General features: G+C 39.5%; 3 protein-coding genes across 4 annotated transcripts; all 3 read right to left on the bottom strand.

Annotated features, from left to right (window-relative positions):
• Window positions 1-878: 878 nt before the first annotated feature.
• Window positions 879-2,956, bottom strand: LOC146673560 (low affinity immunoglobulin gamma Fc region receptor III-A-like). The gene is made up of 6 exons (XM_085401926.1): window positions 2,926-2,956; window positions 2,619-2,654; window positions 1,646-1,906; window positions 1,321-1,566; window positions 1,087-1,245; window positions 879-982 (listed from the first exon to the last, which is right to left on the bottom strand). Exons 1-6 carry the CDS (start codon window positions 2,954-2,956, stop codon window positions 879-881), a joined length of 837 nt encoding a protein of 278 aa, XP_085258052.1.
• Window positions 2,957-5,461: 2,505 nt separating this feature from the next.
• On the bottom strand, window positions 5,462-10,525 carry LOC146673559 (putative high affinity immunoglobulin gamma Fc receptor IB). The gene is made up of 5 exons (XM_085400971.1): window positions 10,495-10,525; window positions 7,197-7,460; window positions 6,109-6,354; window positions 5,886-6,026; window positions 5,462-5,802 (listed from the first exon to the last, which is right to left on the bottom strand). Exons 1-5 carry the CDS (start codon window positions 10,523-10,525, stop codon window positions 5,699-5,701), a joined length of 786 nt encoding a protein of 261 aa, XP_085257097.1. The 3' UTR covers window positions 5,462-5,698.
• A 1,949-nt stretch (window positions 10,526-12,474) lies between these two features.
• LOC146673558 (Fc receptor-like protein 1) lies at window positions 12,475-14,152 on the bottom strand. 2 transcript variants are annotated; one of them, XM_085401908.1, is made up of 6 exons: window positions 14,109-14,152; window positions 13,989-14,024; window positions 13,385-13,648; window positions 13,060-13,305; window positions 12,812-12,988; window positions 12,475-12,703 (listed from the first exon to the last, which is right to left on the bottom strand). In XM_085401908.1, exons 1-6 carry the CDS (start codon window positions 14,137-14,139, stop codon window positions 12,600-12,602), a joined length of 858 nt encoding a protein of 285 aa, XP_085258034.1. In that variant the 5' UTR covers window positions 14,140-14,152; the 3' UTR covers window positions 12,475-12,599. The 2 variants fall into 2 exon arrangements, with proteins under 2 accessions (XP_085258034.1, XP_085258035.1); XM_085401909.1 differs by having other exon boundaries at window positions 12,812-12,970.
• Between the last annotated feature and the right edge of the window lie 7,458 nt (window positions 14,153-21,610).

Raw genomic sequence — 21,610 nt, 5'->3', positions numbered from 1 at the left:
GACTCTCCTCAGCTCTTTCTGGGACAGTGGCGCGGCTGCCCCTCTGTTGGTCTTCCTTGGTCTCCTGTGTTCTGGGGGCCTCTGGATGTCTGGAGCCTGGATCTCCTCCATACCTGCTTCATGCCCTGGAGGACGGGGCTGTGGCCCCCCCACACCCTCTAGCAGATCATTACATGAAGGAACCTTTTAAAAACAAGCGCGTTCATGCTCACAGGTGTACACACGGGTGATCACACCCACAAACTACACCCTTTTTGGCTCCTACCTCAAAGCACACTGTGTTCTGTCGATCTTACGTGCTGCACAATAATGTTTAATATTTTGTATTTACTGTTATATTCCCATATATCATTGTGATGATGTTGTATATTATATTGCTCTCTTTTTTGCCTGTTTTCTCTTTTTTCTTTCTCAACAGGTGATCCAGGTGATCGATAGATGGATTTTTTGTCTGTTTGTTTTGTTGGTTTATGTTTTTTGCCTTCTATGACAGTTCCTCTTTCCCGCTGTTTTTCTTTCCCTCTTTCTTTCTCCCTTTTCCTTTCCCAGTCAAGTCTGTCCCGTATTTAGCAAGTGAAAATAGAATAAAATAAACAATAAAAGGTGAACCAAATAGACCATTATGGCAAGGTTGGGATGGTCCATTTGGTAAAGTAAATCTGTTGGGCATCTTTCTTTGCCCTTAGACAACAATTCTGATGTCAAAAGAGCCAAACAGGACAGGCAAAAAAAAAGAAAAAAAAGGATCAATTTATTTGTTTAGCTAGATGAAAATATCCCGAGATGAACATCAGAGCCCATTTATTCAGATGATCTCTATGCCAGTGGTGAAGAGGACAAATTTATTGAGACCCACAGAGACACAACAGAAGTTTGTTTCAGAAACGATGCTCTGTGGTGACATCAGTAATTACATCCTCATGTTCATCATCGAATCCCTGCTCAGGATGAGTGGGCAGGTTCAAGATGCAAAGTTTGTTCCCTGCATATACAAAATATGAAAAAGTATCAGATGTGAACCAATGAAGAGTTCAGATGAAAAGAATATAATCATCAGCATATTAGGGGATTGATTCAGAGTGTTACCTTTGGCTCTGTGTCGATGTAAAGACATCATGAGGAGAGTGGAGATGACGTATGGACAGAATACAAGCAGGTGGAGGACCACTCTGAATGCAAGCTGGAGAGAGCTGCAGTCAGGGGGTAGTGCTGAGGTGGTGGGTGGAGGTGGGGTTGTATGTTGGTCTGCAGAAAGAATCCCACCTGTTCTGGTGAATATGTGGATGAAATAGGAGGTAACATAAGAGTGAAGCTCCTCACCTGTGACAGTGATCCAGCTGGATGGAGACTCTCCATGACCGCTGATGTCACACTTGTAGAGGCCTTCATCAGACCTGGAAACATGCTGGATGGTCATGTGACCTGTAGGCTGCTTCCTGATGAGGGAGCCATCTTTATAGAAAGCAGCTGGGAGGTTGGAGGGAGTGGTCTTTGTTTTACAGAGCAGAGTGACATCATCTCCCTCCATCACAGGGAGGACAGGACTCTGCAGGATCACTGATCCACCTCAACACAGAGACAAACTACAGCATTTCATCCATTTACACACAGCTTCATCAACACTAACTCCACACACTCAGCTTACCAGTGACTGTCAGGTTAACCATGTTACTGATGGGACCCTCTCTGGACTCACACCAGTAAACTCCACTGTCCAATGGGAACACAGTGATGTTACAGGAAGGACCAGCTGGTTTTCCCCACCCATCTCCACACTGAGTCCTCTGTTGTTTGCTTGTGTTTCTCCTCAGAGTCCATCCAGCAGAGCTGTCGTCCTCCTCACAGCTCAGAGACACAAAGTCTCCTTTAAAGAACTGAGAGCTGCTGGGACTCACAGTCAGACGAGCTGTGAGGAATTTAGTGTATTTTTACTAAAATTAATTGACCTGCTGACTTTTCCAGCTCATTAATGGATGACAGGAAGACATTACCATAAGCATACATTAAGGTAATTACGTTGCATTTGTATCTAATTAGTAATTTAATGAATTATTATTCTTAAGAACACTACTGCAAACAACCAACACCATCTAGATAACAATCACAGGAATATTTCAGGGTTTTTTTAAGCATCACATTTATTTAACTTCACCTCAGCTTATTAAAAGTCACAACAAAAATCACAGCGTGATCTCCAAGTCTGCATAAGTCTGCACTAACATGTCATCATCTATGTTTTTTCATCATGATTTTATGCTGACAGTTGCAACACAACATATCTCTGTGTGTAATTAGTTACTTTTTAAAGGCAGTAAATGGGCTTTTTAAATAATGAACTGTTAGTCTCACAGCCTCCGTGAAATGTTCATAAAATTAATGATCTGTCAGGTTAGTTCGTCTTTTTTATCTGTAAAAATGGATGAATAAATACAGAAATGAGAAAAAAATGTGACCCTCATTGTATTAATATTTCATAACTGTCAGATTACAGATGCGTGAAGTAGTCGAGGACTAAATTCAAACACATTGTGATCCTGATTCATCATTGGCTGCAGTAACAACTAACAATGTTAATGACTTTAAACTGCGTGACAGCGCCATATGATGAACTTACTGACCTTGGTTTGTGGTCCAGCTCAGCAGTGAGATCAGAACTAAAGAGAAATTAAACTCAGGTTAGTTTAGAGTTTGTGGTGTTTAATGAAGTGATCAGAGAGCAGAGCAGACACAACATCTCTGTGAGCTGATTGTAAGGAAAGACTGAAGCAGAATCAGAGCAGGAAGGAGGAAGATTGTTGGATTCAAACACGTGAAGAAGATTCATATTACAGACAAACGTCACTGAAAACAAACTACAGAGTGTTTTATGAGCTTTTTAAAGATTTCATCATCTGAATCTTCCAGAAATACACAGAGTGAACTTACAGAGCAGCCACAACAGAGATGTTTCCTCCATTTAAATCCTCAAACTTTATGTTAGATGAAGTTGATCCTTTTCTTCAGGACGATGGAGGAGTTTTCTTTGAAGCTGTCAGAGACGAGGACGATGTTAAACACAAAGTTTGATCTTCTTGTTAGTGACAGCAGGTCAGCTGAGACTTGTTGCTGCTTTTCTGTTCTGATGTCAGAGAGACATAAACTGTGTGGCTGCGACTGCACCTTACATCACCAACAACACACTGACTTTAGTTCAGCTCAAGCATCATAAACTGGCTTCAGTGCAACTAAAACCTGCACAAGCCTAAAACAAGAAGCAATGAACTGATCATCACATCTACTTTAACATGTCTGAGTACTAACGTAACAATAATGTTCACATGATCTCAGATCTATAAATGGTGTCTGCTCCCTGACATCAATCCTAAGAAGTAACTGAGATCAGCAGCAGTTTGACAGCCAGTAAACGCGTCTCTCTGCTTCTTCTTCTTCATTATGTCACAGGGTCAGTGTGCGTTTCTCCACCAGGAAGCAATTTTATATGAGAGTTAACCCCACAAACACAAACATGTGGTCCTAATAAACACTGACAGAAAATCAGCTTTATTCTTATTGACTGCTCCAGCTGGCTCAAACACTGAAGAACTACACAGTAGAACATGAGCCGATGTTTATACCTGAAGTGTAAATGACACATTTCTTTTCTATAAATTCAGTTTTAACTGCAATTGGTTGTTGAATAAAAATATTATATTGCACAGATATATTTCCTTATGTGTGGATGTTTAATTTAGAAAAACAGGTGACATCATCTAAGACTGTCAGAAAATCAGGTTTGTTGATGCAACAGGGAGAGGATTTTTTCTTTTTTAAATAAATGTGTCCCACAGTCTCCTGGAGGAGTGAGTCAGGTTTACAGTGTGACAGAAGAAGGTTACTGACCTTGGTTTGTGGTGCAGCTCAGCAGTGAGATCAGAACTAAAGAGAAATTAAACTCAGGTTAGTTCAGAGTTCTGAAACGTTTCCTCGTGCTGCTCGCTGATATCAGACAAAGACTGAGTTCAGGTCACTCTCATATAGAGTAAAACCCTCCTCTTCCTCCTCACCTGTGACTCGGTGCCAGTGTTGTGGTTTCCTCTCTGAACTTCACGCAAAAGTTAAATTATTTGGTGGAAATAAAGCAGAAATACAAAATTTTAAATGAAAAAATTGAACCAGAACATGAAGTAAAGATCAACAGCAACAAAATCTACAACTGCACCTGAAGGCAACTTTAGCAGTTGTGTGATGCCTTCACTGACTCGCTGACCTTTACCTGTGAAATAAATGCATCAAGCACTGTTTGAAATACATTTTCACAATTAAATTAAAATAAATTCTTAAGTGTTTTATTGACAATAATGATTTTATCAGTCATGTTGCAGATTGTTACAAACCTGCTGTGTCTTCCTGTGGCTGACTGTAGTTTAGCTGCGAGGTTTTTGAGTTGGAGGTGGGCTTTAGCTTCTCTCTGTTTCAACCTCTGACTTGTGGTCAGAAAGGCAGTGAGTTCACTGTTTGGCTGCTCAACATCAGACTGCACGTCACAAACTGATGGCTTTTAAAGAACATCCTACCTATCAGCACTAAAGCACAGTGCTGATAGAAAACATGGACCTACTTTAACTCTGTTACTGAGTCTTAGAAATGTCTGACAGTCATGAATGATAAATATGATTTCAATTCTGCTGTTTTCTAGACTCCAATTAATTTTTTATTGAATGTATTTCAGTTTGATTAATTTCTCATTTTTGTTATTATCATGACCATATAAATGCCCAAGTAGCATCCTCTGTAGATGAAGAAGCTAACATAATACTTTTCACTATTTTGCAGGTATCTCTATCTGTATCTAGCGACAAATTGCATGATCCAACACCAACTAATCTTTCATACTGACTGTGGGTCTTATGAGCCAGGCTGTGACAATGTAAGGCTTGTGTGGGATTCAGACCTGGGACCTCTCACAACCTGTCATACGAGGCTATGACAAAAACAGATGGAGAAAAAGTGCAGGGGTATCACAGCTAAAACCAAATGAGCTGTAGGTACACGAACGAGAGGAACAGTTTAAAGAGTTTCACAAGATATCATTTTAATAGCAAAAGCACCAATAAGAAAGAGACAATTTGAACACTTTTACACTCTGTCAGTATCTGTGAGTGAGCAGCAGCAACAACCTGGCCGTTGGAATTCAGTCAGAAACGTCAACAATAGGACGCCAGGTAGTTCAAACTGATGATCGCGAAGGAGGCAGAGCAAGCAGAGTTGGCAAAAGTTCAGACATTAAGTACAAATACAAACACTACTGTAAAAAAATACTCCAGTAAAAGTTGAAGTACTGATTCAAGTTCCTTACTCAAGTATAAGTAGAAAAGTGCAGGCTCTGAAATGTACTCATTAGCTCTATTTTCAGTCACCTACATTGTAGAGGGTGACTTTGCCTGTAAACAGTAAAATGTGCACAGTCAGAGGTTAAAGTGGGTTCAGTAGGTGGAGAAACTCTAAAATTGATTGTAGTGACTGAGTGTAGGACATACAATCATAAGTCAATATAATTTCTATTGAGAGCTCCAGTAGATTTTCTTGGGAACATTTGCTGCTTATCTACATAAAAATATCCAGAGATGAACATCAGAGTCCTTTTATTCATACAAGATTCACAACAGAGGTGGAGAGGACAACATTAGTGAGACCTAAAGAGAAGCACCAAAGCTCTGATTCAGAAGTGATACTCTGTGGTGACATCAGAGATGACATCATAATGCTCATCGTCCAGTCGCTGCTCAGGCTGAGTGGGCAGGATCGGGACACGGAAGATTTTTCCTATAAAAATGTATGAAGTGTTTCAGCCATTAATTTATAGAGATTTCAGCATATTGATTAATTAATGAATGATTCAGTGTTACCTTTAGCTCTCTTTCGATACAAAGACACCATGAGGAGAGTGGAGATGACGTATGGACAGAACACCACCAGGTGGAAGAGCAGTCTAATCACAAAGTGGAGTAAGGACGAGTCAAGGGGCAGAGGTGTGGTTATATGTTTTTCTGCAGAGAGAATATATGGTTATTTCAACCACATGTGAATATATAATGAAAAAAGAGGTAACATAAGAGTGAAGCTCCTCACCTGTGACAGTGATCCAGCTGGATGGAGACTCTTCATGACCGCTGATGTCACACTTGTAGAGGCCTTCATCAGACCTGGAAACATGCTGGATGGTCATGTGACCCGTAGTCTCATTCCCAATGAAGACGCCATCTTTATAGAAAGCAGCTGGGAGGTTGGAGGGAGTGGTCTCTGTTTTACAGAGCAGAGTGACGTCATCTCCCTCCATCACAGGGAGGACAGGACTCTGCAGGATCACTGATCCACCTCAACACAGAGACAAACTACAGCATTTCATCCATTTACACACAGCTTCATCAACACTTTAATGCCTGGCTTCTGATGGCCTTGTCTCGTCTCGTGTAACTTTAACCCTCAGAGAGTCTTTCAGTCTTGTTCTCTAAAACCTAAAGAAGATGGATTTGATCATCTGGTAACTGGGTTCATTAGTGCCCGATCCCAAAACGTAACATATTACGCTATGTGACAACACATCTCTATGCTACACGTTCAGAAACAGGAGGAAACATGAGAACTGTTTGGACTGAATCAACACATGTATATTTATTTTACTTTCTCTTCATGAATAGTTTTGGAAAACTCTATCAAACACGATTAAGGTTGTTGTTAAAGTTAGGGACAAGTTTATGGTTGGAATAATAATAATAATGTATACTTCATTGAGCGATGGGAAGGGTGCAGCATCATGCCGCAGGACCATATGCTGCTGTCTACACCGGCGAACTCTCACCCCATTTACCCACCCCTTTAGCTTCCTGATGATGTGATGTGTTTACGTGTCATGGTGTGAAGATTCATGTGCTTTTTGTGCTGAGGGGTTTTTGTTTTCTGTTCTCATACTGATCTTCTACCAGGAGCTCAGTCTGAGTAGAGTTCTCTTTTTCTCTCCTCCACTGCCCTCTTGTGTCCTACATTTCATTTGTTTTCTTTCCACTACCTGTTCTGACCTGTCTCGCCAATGTGATTTTTGTGTAATATATGTATGGTTGGAGGAGGTCCAATCTTGCTGCAGGCAACTGCAGGTGACAAATAAAAGCTTTGTTATCATCATAATCATCATCAACACTAACTCCACACACTCAGCTTACCAGTGACTGTGAGGTTAATCATGTTGCTGACGGCACCCTCTCTGGACTCACACCAGTAAACTCCAGTGTCCCATTCAGGAAAAACTTTCATGCTACAGAAATATCCTGGTCCTTCTCCCCACACATCTCCACACTGAGTCCTGGTTTCTTTGCTTGTGTTTCTCCTCAGAGTCCATCCAGCAGAGCTGTCGTCCTCCTCACAGCTCAGAGACACAAAGTCTGTTTCAAAGAACTGAGAGCTGCTGGGACTCACAGTCAGACGAGCTGTGAGGAACAGGAGATGATATATAATATATTATAGCCATTTGTCAATAATTCTGACACTATGTTGAACAGCTCCTTCGAATCGATGGTTTCTGTGGAAGCATATACACTTGGACAAATAAAGAGGATAATATCTGATTCATTGTTATTTTTGCTGTGAAGAGCAATATACGCTTGTCATTTACTTAAACACTGAGATCAAAAGTGTTCATAAAAATTGCTTTAATCAAACATTTACTGACATATAGAGGGAAAGAAAGAGACTCTTGGATGAGCTCCAAAGAGTTACAGGAGAGAGAGATCGGCTCTGTGCTGTGATTGTATTAAATTATACCAGAAAATCAGACAGAACAATTTCCAGCTCTAACTTTCATCTGTTTTCGTTTTTCCTTTTCCCACTGACAGAAAATATCTCAAAAACCGAGAAAGTCATGCAGATTTATTTAACCAAAACGTCAAACTCAGACTAAATGAAAAATAATGCATATGTCATCTATCCATAGCAGCATGCATATCAAATAAAGTTTTAGGAAAGTTCCTTCATTCTTTGCTGAAAAAGTTCTGTTTCTTCCGATTAAAAAAAAATAGGCATTTATCAGTTTGAAATGGACTTACAGTTATTACAGTTTCCCAGAATTAGCCAGTGATAGCTTTTGTAAAATATGTCCTTTCTTGTCGAAGGAAAACTATTTTTTTTTTTTTTTAATATTATTTTCAAAATTAAACATGAGAAAGTTGATCGGCCCATTGCTTAAGTGTTTGGATTCTGGCGCCTAGGTCCATGCACAGAGCCACAGGAGCTTCTAGCTTTGTTTGACAGTGTGTACAACAAACCCGATGACATTAACTACCAGAAAGTTGAAAGGCCAAACAAAAACACACTTTGACACCAAAGACTGGGCAGGCAAATGATTCAGCACCAAAACAGCTAAAAACGTTTGTGGTTATTAAAATAAAAATGCTCATCTTTTCTAAGGACCTTGCAAAGAAAAGCATCTGGACTTCTTTAAGTTGCTTGAAGACACTTCACCTCTTATCTGAGAAGCTTCTTCAGTTCTAAGGTCAAAGGGTGGACAGTCCCAGATTTAAGCTCTGTGGGTGTGTCCCACAAGAGGGTCATGGACCCCCTCATCATCCTCTACCTATTCACACGAGCCAAGGTGTGAAAACAGTTGTAGGCCACAATCTGAATCTGTCATGATCTAAAAAAGCTTCTTGGATGAGAGGTGAAACATACAGACGCTTTTCTTTCCAAGCTCCTCAGACTACGATGACCTGGATGACTGAGAACCAGTCATCCAGACATGCCCATCTTTTCTCACTATATTCATACATTTGTTTATTGTGCATTGTACTGGATTACTAAGCAACTGAAACAGCCTCACATATGTTAACACAGGGGAAAATAGTATTTGCTGAAGTACACTGTTTTTGTCAGCTTGTTTTCTTTAACAGTCTCAATGTTTCTTTCCTTGTTGTACAGGGATTTCTCCGTTTGTACAGACATCGGTTTCAGGTTGTTTCGAAAGATCAGTATAATTTTAGCTAGTTGGTTTCAGTATTTCTCAAAGCCTCGCTATCTTTTACAACCCTTAACCTCGTACAAATAGATAATTTCTGCTGACCTTTGGTTTGTTTCATCTGCAACATTTTTAGCATTCCTAGTCTAATTCTGATAATTTTTTATAAATTCAAAAATTGTAGGAAAAAAAGTAGCCAGAAAAGCACAGGACAAATCGACTGTGCTAAACTGGCCAATTACAATAGTCGTGAGCTGCATTGACCCGACTTGAAGTCACAGTATTCTGGAGGTGTCCATCGGGCTAGTTGGAAAGTTAGGACATTGAGGTTAAAATAGACTTTCCGGTTACTTCATAGGTTGCAACACAGATTTCCCACAGAAGTCTAAACAAGACCTTAGGAAAAAAACTAACAAATGGACAACTGTACCCTCATACACACAATAATAACATGGACTAAACCACCACTCAAAACCACTAGCACTTTATATAGCCTCTGTAGGAATTATCTACATATTTTACTGATCTAAACTGCACTACTGTAAATGCTGTAGACACAATCATTCTGTACAATAGGATAATTATAATTCTACAACTGTTTACAACTGTTTATAACTTGCATAGCTCATACTTCTGTATAGTTTTCATATTTATATCCTGTTTATACCCTGTACATAGCTTGTACACTCACTACAGCCTGTACATACTTATAGTACAGCAGATCTGTACGCTCTACTGTACAATATAAAGCGCCTTGAGGCGACTGTTGTTGTGATTTGGCGCTATATAAATAGAATAGAATTGAACCGTGACACTCCACATTGTTCTCCTCCATAAAAACGACATCTGCATCTGCTGGGTCCAAAGTGGTCAGTTACTGTCATGGGGTTGAGTGTGAGGAGTGAGAAGGCAGGCTAAGTTTAACTGAAAGCAAGCCGTTTATTTCGGCTGATGGTAGGAAGTGCAAAAGGTAAAATATAAAGTTCAAACTTGTGAAGCAAAAAATATTAACTTATTGAAACCGAAAGCATTACAATTAAAAACTGGAACCTGTGCTAAGGTTGGACATATTATAACTGGGAGAACAGACACTTTGACAAAGAGTATACGTGAAGAAAAGGAAACTTGAGAGAATGAGACAACTAAACAATTGAAGTAAATCAAAGCATACAAGACAAAGGAAGGAACTGAAAGAGGAACAAAACTAATGCAACTATGAACTCAAATAACAACTTACACACTAACAGGAAAAATGCATGTGTGTGTAACTAGTAAAAACAAATTCAACAAAAAAGAGGTCTGTCTGCAGTTAGCTGCACCATGTTCTTAATTAATGTGTCCCACAGTGTCCCGAGAGAGTGAGTCAGGTTTACAATGTGACAGAAGAAGGTTACTGACCTTGGTTTGTGGTGCAGCTCAGCAGTGAGATCAGAGCTAAAGAGAAATCTCAGGTTAATTCAGAGTTTCACATTCAACAAGACAGCAGAGGCATGAAAAACACAGAGTGAGCTTACAGAGCAGACACAGCAGAGACGTTTCCTCCATCCTGCTCTTCAATGGTATCAGACCAACACTGACATCAGCTCATAGTTCACTTCAACTACAACCCTCTTCCTCTTTCTTTGTCTGTCAGTTTTGTAACTTCATCCCCACTGTATATCATGAGAGGAGTTTCTTTGTTTGACCAAAATAAACCAGGACATAAAATAAAGACAACAAACTAACAGCAGAAACTGAAGGCAACATAACTACACATCTATCTCACTCATCTACAATAAGTGAGATAGATGTGGTTTGGACAAGGCAACGTCTCCCTGCGTCAACCACTGATTTTTGGTCAGAAAGAGAGGAAATAAACTGTGTGCCTACTTCTTTCTGCCTTCACATTTTGAAAATCCTTGTTCCTTTAGTCTTGATTCTACATGTTTTTACATGTCTGAAAAGCACATCAGACACAAAGAGCTGTGTTAATATAACTGCAGTGAAAACACAGGCAGAATCGGCCTTCATCTCCTTATGATATTCAGAGGAAAAAAGTGTGTAGGTCTCTTTATATATGAAATGCAAATGAGCATAAATCAGTGATTTGAAGACTTATAAAGGACATCCTGCCAAAGGATCATACAGAGCTGATAGAAAACATGGATGTTGATCTCCTTTAACTCTGTTAATGAGTTGTAGAAATGTCAGTGGGACAAGTGCTGTAGGGAGCAGTTCAGAAGGGGAATGGTCTGAAGGTGAAAACAGTTCAGAAGGTCGACCAGCAGATGACCTTGTTGGAGTCGTCTGCTGGTTTGTTAGATCTCTGTGGAGGTCTAGTGACCATTGTCCTCAAAGGGAGGATGCGTTTAGGTCTGGAATCACCCTGGTAGAGGAATGTTCAGGGAGCTGCAGTGTCCAGTTTCCTCTTTGAAAGAGGAGGGGAGCACAAGGAAGTAGCTGGTAAGAAACACAGCAAAGGAGGTGAAGGGACATGAAGTGTAACAACAACAAAATCCTTTAGCCAAGTAAGAATAGAATAGAATTAGAATAGAATTCAACTTTATTGTCATTGCACATGCACAGGTACAGGGCAACGAAATGCAGTTTGCATCCATCCAGAAGTGCTTTAGTGATATAGATATATTACAATATATATTAGCAATAATATAGATATGTGAGTATATTACAGAAATGGGTCTATTATGGTATGTTATAATGTACACGGTATGAAGTAAGGTAAGGAGTCCATTAGTCCTGGGTTCATTTCTTGGGCAAGTGCTCTGACATACAATGTAAATCAAGAATCAGATACAGACTCGAAGGCAGACTAAATTAACAAAAGTTAATCTTTATTGAGGATGAAGTTGGAATGATTCAACTAACACCAAAAGTTACATTTTCAAAAAGCAGGGAACCAAAGTCCAGGTAGTTTCAGGGGAAAAGGTTCAGATGGAGTCACCGCCTGGTAGTTATAATTCCAGTCACACATCAGGAGTGTAATATCCTCATCAGAAAGGAGATGAAAACAAGAATTACCAAAATAAAACAGGATGTAGAATAGCATCTTCCTCTAAAACCTAATCTGAAAACAGTTGTAGGTTTCATTTAGAAATGAGTTGAATGCTTCGTACAATAGAGTAGTTACAGAGTTGCAGTGGTAAACAAACAAACAAGGAGAGTTAAGGTAGAATACAAAACAGAACATGAGAAGAATTAAAAAAAGAAGATACCAAGCACAAGACAGAATAATATAAATAAATTAAATTTCAAGTTAAAACATGCTGGGGAAAAGACTCCGGCCCATGAACAGTCCAGCTATTTAATCATGCAGGACAGGGACATAAAACATGAACATTATCTATGTAACAGTTTTTAGGTTTTCCTCCAATATCAGATCTGAAAACATCTGCAGGTTTGATTCAGAAATAACCTGAATACTTGGTGAAAAATACCTTAGGTACAGAGCTGCAGTAACATACACAGTACATCATGGAAATCCTCCTCTTAGGATGAATATTTGTTGTTTGTCTGCATGAAAATATCCAGAGATGAACGTCAGAGTCCATTTACTGCAATGACGTCAGAGGTGAAGAGGACAAAGTTAGTGAGACCCACAGAGACACAACAGAAGTTTGTTTCAGAAGCGATGCTCTGTGGTGACATCAGTAATTACATCCTCATGTTTATCCTCTAATCCCTGCTCAGGATGAGTGGGAGGGATTGAGACGGAAAGTTTGTTCCCTGCACAAACAAAAAATATGAAAAAGTATCAGATGTGAGACAATGAAGATTTCAGAACAAAAGGAGTTCATCATCAGCACACTAAGTGAGGAAATGATTCAGTTTTACCTTTAGCTCTGTGTCGATATAAAGACACCATGAAGAGAGTGGAAATGAAATATGGACAGAACACCACCAGGTGGAGGACCACTCTGATAGCAAGGTGGAGGGTGGAGGAGTGAGAGGCCAGTGTTGTGGAAGAGGGAAGAGCAGAGGTGATGGGCTTCACTGTGGCTGTAGGTTTTTCTGCAGAGAGAATCAGGTTCAGGTGAATATGTGGATGAAATAGGAGGTAACATAAGAGTGAAGCTCCTCACCTGTCACAGTGATCCAGCTGGATGGAGACTCTCCATGACCGCTGATGTCACACTTGTAGAGGCCTTCATCAGACCTGGAAACATGCTGGAGGGTCATGTGACCTGTAGTCTCATTCCCAGTGAAGACGCCATCTTTATAGAAAGCAGCTGGGAGGTTGGAGGGAGTGGTCTTTGTTTTACAGAGCAGAGTGACGTCATCTCCCTCCATCACAGGGAGGACAGGACTCTGCAGGATCACTGATCCACCTCAACACAGAGACAAACTACAGCATTTCATCCATTTACACACAGCTTCATCAACACTAACTCCACACACTCAGCTTACCAGTGACTGTCAGGTTAACCATGTTACTGATGGGACCCTCTCTGGACTCACACCAGTAAACTCCACTCTCCCATTTGTACATGTAGCTGATGTTACAGAAAGAACCAGCTGATTTCCCCCAGTCAGCCCCACACTGAGTCCTCTGTTGTTTGCTTGTGTTTCTCCTCAGAGTCCATCCAGCAGAGCTGTCGTCCTCCTCACAGCTCAGAGACACAAAGTCTCCTTCAAAGAACTGAGAGCTGCTGGGACTCACAGTCAGACGAGCTGTGAGTAATAGAGTAATATAGTAGTAGAGGATATATAGACCAGGGCCCATATTACATTTCATATCTTAACTTCTAGTCCCATATTCCTTGTTTTCATTCACTATCAATTGTTACTGGATGATAATAAATCAGATATTATTTCTTACATAAGAGTCTTTGTTAAGGTGCAGATGTATTTGAGTGTAAGACATCTGTTTAATTGTAATTCAACATGAAATTATGTAGACTGACAGGAGTAAGATAACATTGATTTGACTGAAGTTTGGCACCATGTTCATAATTAATGTGTCCCAAGAGAGTGAGTCAGGTTTACAATGTGACAGAAGAAGGTTACTGACCTTGGTTTGTGGTGCAGCTCAGCAGTGAGATCAGAACTAAAGAGAAATTAAACTCAGGTTAGTTCAGAGTTTCACATTCAACAAGACAGCAGACGCATGAAAAACACAGAGTGAGCTTACAGAGCAGACACAGCAGAGACGTTTCCTCCATCCTGCTGCTCAATGGTATCAGACCAACACCGACATCAGCTCACAGTCACTTCAAGCAAAACCCTCCTCTTTCTCGTTGACTGGCTGTTAGCGTTGTGGTTTCCTCCAGAAATGCACTAAAGTGAACATCAGCACCTGTGTAATGCCTTCGCTGCCAGTCCGAACAAACCACAGGGATGTGTTATAGCTCTAGCTGACACAGAGTAAAATTACTGACTATGTTACTGAAAGGATTGATTTTATCAATTGTGTTACAGATTGAAAGAAACAAGTTTTGTCTTCCTGTAGCTGACAGCAGGAAGTGACCTGGAGGTGGTTTTGTTCCTGTTGACTTCTCTCTGTTCCAACCACTAACATGTGGTCAGAAACTGTGTGGATGCACGACATCAAACTGCATCAGGCTGTGGTTAAAGATTTTAAAGGTATTTGGCAGAGGTGAGCTGACGTTTGATCACTTCTATCAGCTAACAGACTTTTTTTAAACCCTTTAACCATACATGTCGTTACACCTCTTATCTCACTGAAATCCAGCTGAACACGTTCCAGTTCACATTTCTCTTAGTTGTGTGTTTGGGATCATTGTCTTGTTTAAATGTTGGCCCTCATTTCATCTTCGTCAGGCTGGTAGCAACACTATACCAACTTCACTGCTGATTTGGTGTTTTCTGGATGATATGCAGTGCCTTTTGACCAAACGTGGTGTGTATTATGGCGTCCAAAGAGTTCAGTTTTGGTTTTATCTTGCCAGACTATGTAATTCCAGTATTTCAAAGGTTTCTCTAAATGTTGTTCAGTGAACTTGAAACGTGCTTCAACAGGCTTTTGTTTCAGCAATGGAGTGTTGCATGGTGAGCATGCATATGGGCCATGGCGGATGAGTGCATTGCTTATTGTTTTCTTTGAAACAATCATCATGAGATGTGTGTTGTGTGAAAAGTTGCTAAAAAGTTACCTTTTTATAGACGATCAGTTGGGAAAGAATCAGCTGATATCAATTTCCACCAAATGGCAAATTACTAATTACTGATAGATTTCAACTGGTGTCATAACTTTCCACGCCTTTTTCCACCTGCTTTTCTTCACGTGCTCAAAAAGTTTTCCCTGTGTTATTTCTAATTATTACACTTCATTTATGGACAATGGACATCTATGGTTTTCTTTGCACGTGTGGATTGGTTTGGAAATGCGTATATATAATATATATATATATAGCTCGAGACGTTGTGGAGGGTGAAGGTAAAGGTGGTCCCAGTGGTAGTTGGAGCAGTTTTCCTTTAACACAAGAGGACTTAAAGACTCAATTAAGCGCAAAGCTGTTTTTCTGTTGTGCAAGGGGCAACAGGCAAATTGTTTTTTTCTTGATATCATCTCTTATTTTCAACAAAGTTGGGGGGGGGGATCCAATTCCTATTAGTATGTGATTTTGAAATTTTTAAACTGGCCATAAAACTCTCCAAATTTCATCAACAAGTTTTGTTAAATTGGAAATTAATGTTTAAACATAACTTTAGTCCCCACAACATTCCATTGTGGAATAATAGGGTGATATTGAATCAGGGGAAATCTATGTTTGTGGAAGAATGGATGACAAAACAAATTTGGTCTGTGACACATATAATGGATGAAAATGGAAATATACTTGAATTAAACAGGTTTATTGAGAAATATGGCATGAGTTGCTTGCTTGAGCTCTCTAAAAAGGTTTCACAGAATATCCCAGTAGTCCTTATCAATATGATAAAGAACAGTTTTTCAAATATATCGACTCCAAATTTACATAAAATTAAATTAGATGGTCTTGACTTGGTTAATGAAAAATGCAATAATCAGTTTTTGAGGAGGTATTTGGTTAACACCTTTCTCCAGGAAAAAACACTCACTCATCTTTAAAGATTATAACAAATCTGAGATCTCGTTGATCAGAACCAAATATTTAAAATGTCCATTCCCCCCCAAATTTAAAGAAGTCCATTTTATAACTACCACAAATATTTACCCCTCCAATGAATTTATGAGAGAAAGATTTAAATTAAGGAACCTTTTAAAAAAACAAGCGTGTCCATGCTCACAGGTGTACACACGGGTGATCACACCCACAAACTACACCCTTTTTGGCTCCTACCTCAAAGCACACTGTGTTCTGTTGATCTTATGTGCTGCACAATAATGTTTAATATTTAGTATTTACTGTCATATTCCCATATATCATTGTGATGTTGTTTATTCTATTACTCTTGTTCTCTTCTGCTTGTTTTCTTTTTTTTCTTTCTCAACAGGTGATCCAGGTGATCGATATGAGGATTTTTTTTTCTTTTTCTGCTCATTCTGTTGGTTTTTCTTTTTTGCCCTTCTCCCCCGTCCCTCTTCTCAGCTGTTTCTCTTTCCCTCTTTCTTTCTCCCCTTCTTTCCCCCAGTCAAGTCTGTCCCGTATTCAGCAAGTGAAAATAAAATAAACAATAAAAGGTGAATCAAATGGACCATTACGGCAAGGCTGGGATGGTCAATTTGGTAAAGTAAATCCGTTGGGCATCTTTCTTTGCCTTTAGACAACAATTCTGATGGCAAAAGAGCCAAACGGTAGTGATGTGTCCTGTGTGTCGAAGCGTCGAATCGTGTGTCGGGTAATCTCGGGGGCGTTTTTGTGAAGCGCGTATCGAGGCTTGCTTTGATTACGTATGCAGTGACGTTCGAGGCCTCGCGGGCAGTCCGTACCACGTGACTGATTCAGGGACTGGTTCACCGGTTCGCGCCAGATTCGAAATTAAATGGGCAGCAAAATACAGCTGATTTCCCATCACACTGTGTTGTGGAATTGGATTACGTACGTGTTACATAGTTACTTGAGCATTTCTTCTTCGATGGAACCAGCAAGGAAGAGATGTTTTTTTTTTAAAATTTTGTCTCTCCTAATAAAGTATGCACATAAAGTATCCTAATATTAATATTAAGTATCCTAATAAAGTATCCGTCGACGGGTCCGGGCTTCGTGTTTACGCCTTTTTTGCGCTGATTCTGAAGCTGCAGGTTTTATTTCTCTTCAAACAATATTGACCGAACCAGCAGCAAAAGAAGATCCAAACTACGCTTCACATAAACATCGTCATGAATTTCCTCTGACTTTTGCTGTTTTGCTTTCACCAGGATAAAATCACACTTCATGCACAGCTTTCTCTCTCTCTCTCTCTCTCACACACACACACACACACACACACACTCACACACACACACACACACACACACACACACACACACACACACACACACACACACACACTACTTCAAGAACAGTTTCCCGTCTAAAAATCTGTTTTCTGCATTATTCGCTTGTTTGTTACGCATAAGACCTCCGTTGTTTACAGCGCTGTCAGCCGCTGTTTTTTCCCATTTAAATACTTCCGAAAAGAAAACCTAATTTCTGCCGTTCAATAGGCTACTAAAATAATTTAAACTTTTTAACATTATGCAAAATTGCAAAACGCTAAGGTGTGTCTCTAATAAAACCTCTGTAATTTGCTCTGCTTCAGTTCAGCAGCATCAGGTAATGTTCATTTGTTGATTGATGGTTTTCTTTTGGTTTTGATCTACTGCAGAATATTTTTATAGAATCGTTTTTCTGTTTTAGCCTCAGCTATGTTGACACAAAGGCATCTGCTGTGATGCTTACACATTAGATAAAGTCTCGAAAGTGTCAGCTTTCTTTTTATAGTTATACAAATATGCAAATGTACTGATCTATGATCTGAATTATACTATTGACAGACTGTCTGAGGCTAACAGTTTCATACCAAAACGCTGTCCTGATAGTTTCCACTTTCTCTTTTGTATCACACATACTGAGACAATATTCGGGATAAATAACCAAGAAAACAATTTATTTATTCAGTTTAGAGGTTTACACATCATTATAATCACAGAGCCCGCTTCACTTGAATTGTCCACTTGATGGCGCAGTAGAGCAAATGAATCATCACAATGCTTCGAACCATGAGTCGACCAATTGGGTGGAAAGCTTCAGTTCATCATGAGGCTTCATCTCACCATCACTACCAAACGGGACAGGCAAAAAAAAAAAGAAAAAAAAAAAAAGAGAAAGATTTAAATTTGTGTCAGACAACTGCTATATTTGTAAAACAACGTTGGAAACAACAGAGCACATGTTTTATGGGTGTGTGACAGTCCGGAATTTATGGAAATCTCTCCATGTCCTAATATTATCCCAGTATGGAGATGTTGATTTTCGGTCTTTTCAAAATGTTCAAATTGGAGTAATTCTTAAGGACAAAAATAGTGAGTTTTTAATTAACGATCTCATTATTATAACAAAACATTACATTCATATATATATATGTCGCTTGTCTGTTTGAGATTGTCATTGTTCTAAATAAAGCTTATAGAGAATAAAAAAATTCTTGAGCCTTGTTTACTTCCTGTTTGAACAGGTATTTCCTGTATGTTTTAATGTTTTTATTTATTTTTATTTTGTTAAGTAGTTATTGTAGGCTGCTAACAAGTGGAAACATGTTTAGTTTATAGTACAATAATTAAATAAAATATAAAAGTCAGTTAGTCTATCTAGTTGCAGCCGCTGGTTCACCGTTCACCTGGAAGATTCCAGAACATTCTGGAAAAATAAGGAAGCTACGTAAGCTCCCGTCACGGGATCACTGTGTTCATTTATGAGTAGCGTTCACACTGTGCACGTCGGCGCCCGCCAGCTCGTGAGTAACGAGAAACGATTAAACTGTCCTTAATCGAGCGACAACTCATCTCCGCTACATACCGGATGATTTCCCGTCTAAATAATCTGGATTTTGTAAACGCCTAAGTATAAAATTGATCTACGTTACGATCTACGACGTACCGGTTCAGGTTCCTGTCGCGGTGTAAAAACAGTAAGTGAACGGAAACTTTTACTCCAAGTTTAAGTTGACTGTGTTCGATTAATGTTATTCTGACGATCGGTTTTCCCCTACTGTCTGCAGTTTTCAGTTAAACAACAATGGCTGCGTGCTCGCTGACTACCTGGATTTCGCTATTCGTTGTCGTTGTCGTCGTCGTTCCCTCGGCTGTCGTGTCCGGTGAGATTTCGCTGTGGCGTTAAAATAAGCATCATTAATCGAAATCAATGAGTCCCGTAAAAATCTGTTCATTTCTGCTCTGAAAACATCGGTGTCTTGTGTTGGTTAAAAGTAGCCCACAAATCAAATTTGTGCCGGTACGTCAATACGGCGCTCTGGTAGCAGCGATTTATTAAATGATGCGTCATTGCGGCCGCCATATTGTATACAGGCAAAGGTAGTTAATGAGGTTAGGACGATTTTTATTCATGTACTAACTTGGTGAATGATAACCCAAACTCGTTACAGGTGGTGATAGTGTATGATACAGAACATGGTTGCACCGGTCTCTGCCTGAAGCCCATTTATAAAATAGATTTTGCTCATTTCAACAAACAGTTCTTTCTCCTTTCTTTTAAAGTTAATTTCTATTCTCCGGTTAAGTGATTACGTGTGAACCCTGCTTTGGGGAATACTCTGAGTTTATTAAGGCTGTTGTGTTTGTAACATGTTTTAATGCTCTGGTGTCTTGTTCTGTTTAATCTCAACAACCCACTATTTAAAAGGAAGGAAAAAAAAAAAAGTTAGTGATCTAGTGATCACTGTTGGCATCTCTCGCTTTTTATTACCACTATTCATCGGCAGCACGTTGTAAAGCTCAGTTTTTAAAACCTTACCATGTATCTACGGCCCAGCCCACGTAGCAGTAAATTAATGACTATTCTTGTATGTGGATGGATTATCGTTTGAAGCTTCTGAATGTCCTCTGACAAAGTCAAGTCACTCCCCAGTCATCCCAAACAGAGCAAGGACCTGATTTACCTGCACACTAAAGTACACAAAGCACAACATGTGGCCATTTATATTGTTTAAAACAGATGCTATACGTAGGTATTTTGTAATACATTTTTAATTAATTTTAAGTTGTTCATTCTACTTTTTGTATTGAGTTTTTTTTTTCTTTTTTGAACAGTGATGTGGAGGGTATTTTAAAGTTCAGACTGGTACAGTTACAATAGAAAGGCATCACTTATTGGCAGCGGTCGCATAGCTGTCCTAACTGTCAAATACATTTGATTCCTCATCAAGTAGGTAGTGATTGGTGATTAATTAGTTTATGAGCTGTGTTCTACATATCCAATGGCCTGGGGTGAGTAGAAGAAGTTTGTGTTAGTAACTTGTTTACAGGTGACTCATTCATCTGTGAAGAAATGGACACTCACTTGTGGGCCTTTTCACATTAAATTCCTAACAAAGAGTCTTCATTAACCCCTATTGTGGATACTTTTAAAAGCAAAGAAAGATGGAAGGCAGAGCTCACCATGACCACAAAGGACAGGATTAGAAATGAGTACATCATAGTGAAGAGGGACATATAGAGCACATATTTTTGAAACCTGGCAGTGAGGGAAATGGCTACACAAAAAACACATCTATGGTCCCCGAGTCTGACAAAAAGCTACTGATAGAGGAGCAGGTATACCATCGCCTCAACATCCTCCTTGTGACATTCTTGTTGCATACAAATGATGTCATGGGACTTTCAGCCGCATGGCTATAGTGATCCCATGCACATTAGGTGGTATTTGAATATAATAGAAAACAACTCAAGTTGCACTGATCTGAGTAGGTACTACTAATGGAAAAGAGCTGTCAGGGGTGAGCCACATTTACTACCACTCTGTTAAGAGTTTGTATGCTCTACATGTATGGAAATCTCACAGCAGAGGGCAGCAAATGATCTGTTTCACACTGCACCTTAGTCATCCATCTGCTCAAATACTTCCATAAAGATTTGGGAACACATAGTTCCAAAATAATGTTGTTAAAGTTACTTTTGCAACAGGTTGTTTACTGTGAATAAAGCATATACTTGTTTAAACAAAGCAAATAGATAGTCAGATGGTGTTATGATGAAAAGTGTCAATGTGATTGTTTCTTTCCCCCCCCCCCCCCCTCTCAGAACTATCAGCCGCTCTTGACTGGTCTGCATGGTTATGCTCTAAATCGCAGGTGTCGAACCAGGCCTCAAGGGCCGCTGTCCTGTTTGTTTTCCAACTAACCTGCCATTGTAGCTTCTTATTGGCAAAGCACACCTGATCCAGGTAATCAACGGCAGGTAGGGCAGGGATATCTCAAAAACAAGCAGGATGCTGGCTTTCAAGGACTGGAGATAGACACCCCTGCTCTAAGATGATATTAAAGAAAAAATATATTTAAAAAAAATTCAGACAGCTTTCAAAAGTTCTTTATCGGTTTCAATTGTGCCTCTTTTAACCTTGATTTTTAAGTTGCATTACCTGTTTGTGCATGTACTAATTTGACAGCAGTGACCTACTGTGGGAATTTCTACATTTCTCTGTGTAAAATGGTTATAAATGTCCTTAAGCAGAGTGACCTGGGCAGCTAATTCTT

Source organism: Rhamphochromis longiceps, linkage group LG3 (assembly GCF_057381845.1).
Source record: "Rhamphochromis longiceps isolate RC_006_pf linkage group LG3, R_longiceps_female_GT1.1, whole genome shotgun sequence".
In the NCBI taxonomy this organism is placed as follows: Eukaryota; Metazoa; Chordata; class Actinopteri; order Cichliformes; family Cichlidae; genus Rhamphochromis; species Rhamphochromis longiceps.
The sequence above is the reverse complement of the archived record's forward strand: the minus strand, read 5'-3'. Positions and strand labels throughout refer to the sequence as shown.

Bases quoted from the DNA above. Each gene is read 5' to 3' on its own strand.
- LOC146673558 (XM_085401908.1), bottom strand. From the start codon at position 14,139: ATGGAGGAAACGTCTCTGCTGTGTCTGCTCT. The intron at 13,649-13,988 runs GTCAGTAACCTT...TATTACTCACAG, and splicing joins GAGCTGCACCACAAACCAAG to CTCGTCTGACTGTGAGTCCC. The intron at 12,704-12,811 runs GTAAAACTGAAT...TTGTTTGTGCAG, and splicing joins ATATCGACACAGAGCTAAAG to GGAACAAACTTTCCGTCTCA.
- LOC146673560 (XM_085401926.1), bottom strand. From the start codon at position 2,956: ATGGAGGAAACATCTCTGTTGTGGCTGCTCT. The intron at 1,907-2,618 runs GTCAGTAAGTTC...AATTCCTCACAG, and splicing joins GAGCTGGACCACAAACCAAG to CTCGTCTGACTGTGAGTCCC. The intron at 1,567-1,645 runs GTAAGCTGAGTG...CTCTGTGTTGAG, and splicing joins GGTTAACCTGACAGTCACTG to GTGGATCAGTGATCCTGCAG.
- LOC146673559 (XM_085400971.1), bottom strand. From the start codon at position 10,525: ATGGAGGAAACGTCTCTGCTGTGTCTGCTCT. The intron at 7,461-10,494 runs GTAAGCTCACTC...TGTTCCTCACAG, and splicing joins GTCTCTGCTGTGTCTGCTCT to CTCGTCTGACTGTGAGTCCC. The intron at 6,027-6,108 runs GTGAGGAGCTTC...TTCTCTCTGCAG, and splicing joins CAGCTGGATCACTGTCACAG to AAAAACATATAACCACACCT.